Raw genomic sequence first — 7,652 nt, 5'->3', positions numbered from 1 at the left:
GAATTGTGGGAGATAGAGTCTGACTGGGTCAAGTTCCATATTGGAGCAATTTATGATGTGCCCCAGTCTCCACAAGAAAATATGATGGTGTGGACAGGGGGCTGACCCAAATTGAGTGGTCCTTCTCTGGAGCACATTCTGTCAGGCTGCATGGTCACTCTGAGCCTAGGCAGACATACGTGGAAGGATAATAAAGTGCTATCATGAAAAGATAAACTCTGTACAGTCATGGCCAAAAGTTTTGAGCATGACAGAAAAATGAATTTTGCTGCCTCCGTGTTTTATGGTGTCAATTTGCATCGACTCCAGAAAATTCTGAAGAGCCATCAGATGGATTGCAATTGAGTCTCTCTTTACCACGGAAATGAACTTCATCCCCAAAAACATGTCAGCCCTGCCACCAACAGGACCTGCTGATGTCACCTCAGTGATCCTCTCGTTAACTCGGGTGAGTCGAGGACAAGGCTGGAGGTCACTCTGTCAAACTGATTGAGTGGCAGTAGAGAGGTGAAGAAGGCTTCAGGGCGCCCAAGAAAGTCCAGCAAGTGCCAGGAGCGCCTCCTAAAGTGGATTCAGCTGTGGGCATCGCCAGGGTACAGCTTTGTGAGGAATGGCATGTGGGAGTGAGGTGAAGACTTTTAGAGGATGGTCTATTTGGTGTCAAGAAGGGCAGAAAAGAAGCCAAGAAAAACATCAGGGACAGACTGATATTCTGGGATTGGACTGCTGGGGTCAAGTCATTGTCGCTGATGAAATCATCCAGAAAAAAAGAAAAGGTGAGCGATGCTACCATCAGTCCCGTGTCAAGCCAACAGTAAAGCATCCTGAGACCATTCATGTCACGTGTGGGTTGCTGCTCACTCACAACACAGCCAGGAATAAAGAATGGGACCAGAACATCCTGCGAGAGCAACTTCTCCCAACCATCTGAGAACAGTTTGGTGACCAACATGATGGAGCAATGGGCCATAAGGCAAAAGTGACAACTAAGTGGCTCAGGGAAACAAAATTTGTGGTCCATGGCCAGGAAACTCCCCATTGAGAACTTGTGGTCAATCCTCAAGAGGCAGTGGATGGACAAACAAAAACCCACCAATTGTGATTCTGCAAGAATGGGCAGCTGCCATCAGTCAGGATTGGGCCCAGAAGTTGATTGCAAGCCTGCCAGGGTGAAATTGGAAAAGAAAGAAGGGCCAACACTGAAAATATGGACTCTGCACATAAACTTATAAATAAAAGCCTTTGAAACTTCTGAACTGCATGCAATTCTACTTCAGTACACCAAAGAAACCTCTGACAACAAGATCTAAAAATACTGAAGCAGCAAACTTGGTGAAAACCAACACTTGGGTCATTCTCAGAACTTTTGGCCACGACTGTAAAGCAGGCATGCGTGGTGAGGCAGGGGTTTGTTAAGGAGTGGGAGAACAATGCCTTTGTAAAGTCTAGCTAAACAAAATGGGGCTCAGTTAACTGTGGCAAATGACTCGGCCCTTACAGTAGACATTAGGTTCTCAGTCCCGACAATTACACAATTATAAACCGCAGTGGAACCTCGGGTCATGAACGTCTCTGAACAAGTACAAATCGGGTTCGGAAAAAAAAGTTCGACAAGCTTTTGCATCTGTTCATGACCACACCCTCAGGTGACCAACAAGCCAGTTTCCCTTCCAGTTCATACGCGCCGATGATTTCCGCACGTGTTCAGTCTCTCCCTGTAATGTATATTGTTCTCGGTGCATCACACAGAGGGACCCTCCCTCAAAACTGTAACCTCCTCTCAACCCAGCTTCCTCCTGTGGTATAGCGGGTCCACAGCTCCCATCAAAAAAAGGCCAGTTTAAATAAATAGTCACTGCACTCGCGGCTTAGCAAGGGGGCATGGTGGTGTGCGGCCGAAGAGGTTCCTGAGGAGTTCGTGATGTGGGCGTTTCTCACCTAAGTGCACAGGTTAGATGCGGTCCGCATCCATAATTGCCACGACTACCACGTCCTCTTCATAAATAGAAGTGTGAGTCGTCTAAAGGGAAAAAGAAGAGAACAGGAAAGAACGGGAGGTTACAGGAGAAGGCAGGAAGCAGCAGGAGGAGAAAGCTGATGCAGGAGAGAGATCGAGCAAGAGAGAGAGAGAGAGAGAGTGCAAGAGAGATTGAGCGAGAGAAAGAGAGCGTGAGAGAGAGAGAGAGAGAGAGAGAGAGAGAGAGAGAGAGAGAGAGCAGGAAGTTAAAGAAGGCAGTAAGGCCGAAAAGGCAATTAAAGAATACACCGGGCTTGTTTTTAAAGAGACTGCTTCCAGCATTGTTTTAACCTCCACTTCACTTCTGTTTTTATGGGATCATTTATTTATTGAAGGATTCTGAAAGCACTGCACTTTATTTAATTGGGACTTTGTTTTTGATTGTTGTTTTGCTGATTTTAATAAAAGCACTACACTCAAAACTGTAATCTCCTCTCCACTCAGTTCCTTCATGCCAGAACTCGACTCATGCATGGTTAGTTTTTGTATAAATTACGGATTCTTCAAATGTTCATTTTTTTTTCCTTGTGCTTAAAACCCATTAAAAAAGTGTTTACAGCGAGCGGTTCATAAGGCTGTAGTGTGAACTCTTGCAATGTTAGTTATCTCTGTTGAAGGTTTTCTCAGTGTTATTTAAATGTTTTTACATTTAGTTTACTATTACACTGAGCAGGGCGGCACGGTGGCGCAGTGGGTAGTGCTGCTGCCTCACAGTTAGGAGACCCAGGTTCACTTCCCGGGTCCTCCCTGCGTGGAGTTTGCATGTTCACCCCGTGTCTGCATGGGCTTCCTCCCAAAGACATGCAGGTTAGGTGCATTGGCGATCCTAAATTGCCCCTATTGTGTGCGTGTGCCCTGCAGTGGGCTGGCACCCTGCCCAGGGTTTGTTCCCTGCCTTGCACCTTGTGGTGGCTGGGATTGGCTCCAGCAGACCCCCGTGACCCTGTAGTTAGGATATAGTGGGTTGTATAATGGATGGATTGCACTGTGCATTCTATGGTATAATTAATTATTTTTGTGCTTGTAAATCTTTAAAAAAAAAAAATATATATATATATATATATATATATATATATATATATATATATTTACATACAGCTCGTATGGTCCAGAACAGATTAATTGTATTTACATACAATCCTATGGGGGAAATTACTTTGGGTTGCGACCAGAGTTTTGGAACGAATTACGGTCATGACTCAAGGTTCCACTGTATCCTGTAATCGGTGACATCATGTACTCTCTGTGAATGCGCAAACCTATTTCCGAGCTAACTCCATAAATGGGTGTGTTGCCATTTCCAGACATGACTTCTGCCGTTTTCCATTTTTGAGATGTGGTTCACTGCTCAGAACAGCTGAGAGGTTTTTCTCCAGTATGAAATCTTTGATGGCTTTTAAGAGAACTGCTGTGTGAGAATCGCTGACCACATAAAGTACAACAATAGGGTTTCTCTCCAGTATGAATTCTTTGATGGCTATCAAGAGAACTGCTGTGGGAGAATCGGCGACCACATTGAGCACAAGAATAAGGCTTCTCTCCAGTATGAATCCGCCGATGGACGTGAAGAGAACTAATGCGGGAGAACTGCTTGCCGCACTCCAAGCAGCTGTGCGGCTTCTCTCCGGTGTGAATTCTGAAGTGAGATTGCAGGCTGCTGCAGTGCGAGAATCGCTTTCCACATTCTCGACAACAAAAAGGTTTCTCTCCTGTATGAGATCGAATGTGGCATTGCAGGTGGCCGATTTCTAAGAATCGTTTCCCACATTCAGAGCAGCGATAAAGTTTTTCTCCGGTGTGGATTTTCACATGCTTCAAAAGATTGCTCTTCCTGGAAAAGCGTTTCCCACATTCCGAACAGACATACGGCTTCTCGCCTGTATGAACTGGTGTGTGCTTCTGCAAACTGCTACTGCGGAAGAATCTCTTGCCACATTGAGAGCAGCAATATGGCTTCTCCGGAGCGTGAAGTTGTCTGTGCCCCCGGAAATTGCTTCTGTTCGAAAATCTTTTGCCACAATCAGGACAACAATAAGGTTTCTCTCCAGTATGAATTCTCATGTGGCATTGAAGATGGCCTATGTGTAAGAATCGTTTCCCACATTCAGAACAGCAATATGGCTTTTCTCCAGTGTGAATTTTGGCGTGTTTGTAAAGATTGTTCTTGCTGGAATAGCCTTTGCCACATTCAGAACAGACATATGGCTTCTCTCCAGTATGACTTTGTGTATGTACCCTCAAACTGCTGCTGTGGGAAAACCTCTTTCCACATTGAGAACAACAATATGGCTTCTCTCCAGTATGAATTCGCGTGTGCTTCAAACAGCTGCTCTTGTCATAAAACTGTTTGCCACATTCTGGACAGCAAAAGGGTTTTTCTCCAGTGTGGATTCTTTTGTGTCTTTGAAGACTACTTAGCTGTGAGAATCGTTTACCACAGTCAGAACAACAATGAGCTTTTTCACCCGTGTGGATGGTCATATGTTTTTGAAGACTACTTTTGTGTGAGAATCGTTTCCCACATTCCAAACAACAATGAAGTTTCTCTCCAGTGTGAATTTGGGTGTGTGTATGCGGTTGCTGGTGTTCATTGTTGATCTCTTCTGCTTCTGTTAGCTGAGCAACAGCAGAACTACACTGGAAAAAGTCTGATGTCAAATGTTCTGATCCTGTTGTGTTCATCATCTCCTCTTTGTCCTGTTTCTGCTGCAGTTCCCACTGAAGAGCGGTCTGAGTAAATGAAGATGTGGAGGAGCCGATTTCTTCCTGTAAATCTGAAATAACACACACACACACACAAATCAGTATGTTTTTAAATCAATTAAATACTACAAGTAGAGTGGTGGCACCCAGGATGGCGTGTTCACTGTGTGTTTCCATGTTCTCCTACCGTCTCATTAGTTTCTCCATCCTCCTCTAATATCCCCCATACAGTCATGGCCGAAATTATCGGCACCCCTGGAATTTTCCCAGAAAATGATTGCAATTCCAAATGTTTTGGTATCCACGTGTTTATTTCCTTTATGTGCATTGGAACAACACAAAAAAAACAGAAGAAAAGGCAAATCTGACATCATGTCACACAGAACTTCAAAAATTTGCCGGACAAAATTATTGGCACCTTTTCCAAATTGTAGGTAAATCGTTTTATTTCAAGCACATGATGCTCGTTTGAACTCACCTGTGGCCAGAAACAGGTGCTGGCAATATAGCAATCACACCTGAAGCCAGTTAAAATGGAGACAAGTTGACTCAACCTTTCTGCTGTGGGCCACACTAAGCATGGAGAACGGAAAGTAGAGCTGAGGACTTGAGAAAAAATTGTGGAAAAATCTCAACAATCTCAAGGCTACACGTCCATCTCAGAGATCTTCATGTTCCTTTGTTCCTAATCAAGAAGTTCACAACACATGGCACTGTAGCTAATCTCCCTGGACGTGGACAGAAGAGAAAAACTGATAAAAGACTGCAATGAAGGAGAGTCCGAATGGTGGACAAACAGCCCCAATTAACTTCAAAATGTATTCAAGCTGTTCTGCAGACTCAGGGTGCCACATTGTCAGCTCGAACTATCAGTCGACATCTGAACGAAACGAAACGCTATGGCAGGAGAGCCAGGAGGACCCCACTGCTGATACATATGTAACAAAGCCAGAGTGGAGTTTGACAAAATGTACTTGAGGAAGCCAAAATCCTTCTGGGCGAACGTCTTGTGGACAGAAGAGACCAAGGTAGAGCTTTATGGTAAAGCTCATCATTCTACTGTTTACAGAAAACAGAATATGAGGCCTATGAAGAAAAGAACAATGCAGTACCTACAGTCAAACATGGTGGAGGGTCCGAGATGTTTTGGGGATGTTTTGCTGCCTCTGGCACCCAATGCCTTGACTGTGTGCAAGTCATCATGAAATCTGAAGACTACCAAAAGATATTGGGGCGTAATGTAGGGCTCAGTGTCAGAAAGCTGGGTCTGCGTCAGAGGTCATGGGTGTTCCAGCAGGACAACGACCCCAAACATACCTCTGGTGGAAGACAAAGCACTGGAGAGTTCTGAAGTGGCCAGCAATGAGTCCAGATCTAAATCTGACTGAACACTTATGGAAAGATCTCAAAAGTGCTGTTGGGAGAAGACGCCCTTCAAATCTGAGAGACCTTGAGCAAGAAGAGGGGTCAGAAATTTAGTTGAGAGGCAGAACAAGCTTGGTGATGGTTATAGGAAGCACTTGATTTCAGTTATTTTTACCAAAGGGCGTGCAACCAAATATTAAGTTAAGGGTGCCAATAATTTTGTCCAGCCCGGTTTTTGAGAGACATGATGTCAGATTTGGCTTTTTTTTCTCCGTTTTTTCGTGTTGTTCCAAAGCACATAAAGGAATTAAACACGTGGATACCAAAACATTTGGTTTTGCAACAATTCTCTGGGAGAAATGGTGCATTTTCAGGGAAAATTCCAGGGTTGACGATAATTTTGGCCATGACTGTATGTGTCTGCTGTGATAATCATCGTATAACGTGACTTAGAGTGTGAATGTGTGTGCCAGTATGCCCTGCAATGGACTGGCATCAATTCCCAGGTGTATTTCAAAGCTGCCTCTGACCCCCAGGGTAAGAAAATGGATGAATGGAATGTGACAAGCGGTGCTTGAATGTGAAACCAGCCAAACTGTAGTTCAAGCCCCTCCACATCCACCGGTCATTATTACCCCCCCCCTCATTCTTTTGTTATTTCCACAGCCCCTAATAATCCTCCTTTCCTAATTGTTCCTCTCATTTCATTTCTCTTAATCTTTTACTGGACCCTGCAGTAGTCGAGTCCTCTTTAATGGTGGACTCAGCCCTGCAGCTTTGTCTTATTCCTCCATAACATTCACCTCCACTGTGATGAATTTTGGAGTGACAGAGAGGGACTAGAAAGGAAGACAACCAACAGCAAAGGCAATCTGGGCTATGAATCTGGGGTTTCTATTGTTATTGTGATTTATTTGATTATATTTACTTTTTTATGAACTTAATATACAGTACTTAAAGAATAAGCATACAAACATACTGCTCAAAAAAGGACCACTTTGAATACACATCAGATCTCAATGGGAAAAAGCAAATCCTGCTGGCTGTCTCTACTGCTATGGGGTGATATGGTGATGTGTTAGGAATGAAAGGATGGCAATGAAAATGATCAGCTGACAGAGAGAGAGGGCTGAACTCGAAGACACTCCGAAAATCAAAGGGAACAAATGATGCAGCAAGCAGGCAGGCAGGCAGGCAGGTCCATTTTGCCAAAATGTCATTGCAGCAACTCCAAATCGCACTCAGTAGTTTGTATGCCCCCCACATGCCCGATAACGTCCTAATGAGATCACAGATGGTGTCCTGGGGGATCTTCTCCTAGATCTGGACCAGGGCATCACTGAGTTCCTGGACAGGCTGAGGTAGGTGTCAGATGGATCGAATCATAGAGGTTTTCTATCAGATCGAGGTCAAGCAAGTGAGCATTTGGTGGGGGGTGCAGTCAATGGTATCAATTCCTTTATCCTCTTGCCACATGAGGCCGGGCATTGTTGTGCACCAGCATAGGGTCTGACAATAGGTCCAAGGATTTCATCCCGATACCTACTGGCAGTCAAGGTGCCATTGT

At 44.5% G+C, this 7,652-nt stretch overlaps 1 protein-coding gene across 1 annotated transcript; it reads right to left on the bottom strand.

Annotated features, from left to right (window-relative positions):
- Positions 1 to 3,167: 3,167 nt before the first annotated feature.
- Positions 3,168 to 4,791, bottom strand: LOC120522010 (gastrula zinc finger protein XlCGF57.1-like; the record flags this gene model as incomplete). The annotated part of the gene is made up of 1 exon (XM_039743237.1): positions 3,168 to 4,791. A coding segment is annotated over one exon (1,433 nt), but the record flags the coding sequence as incomplete, so codon positions are not given.
- Between the last annotated feature and the right edge of the window lie 2,861 nt (positions 4,792 to 7,652).

Source organism: Polypterus senegalus, unplaced genomic scaffold (genome assembly GCF_016835505.1).
Source record: "Polypterus senegalus isolate Bchr_013 unplaced genomic scaffold, ASM1683550v1 scaffold_8274, whole genome shotgun sequence".
Lineage (NCBI taxonomy): Eukaryota > Metazoa > Chordata > Cladistia > Polypteriformes > Polypteridae > Polypterus > Polypterus senegalus.
The sequence above is the reverse complement of the archived record's forward strand: the minus strand, read 5'-3'. Positions and strand labels throughout refer to the sequence as shown.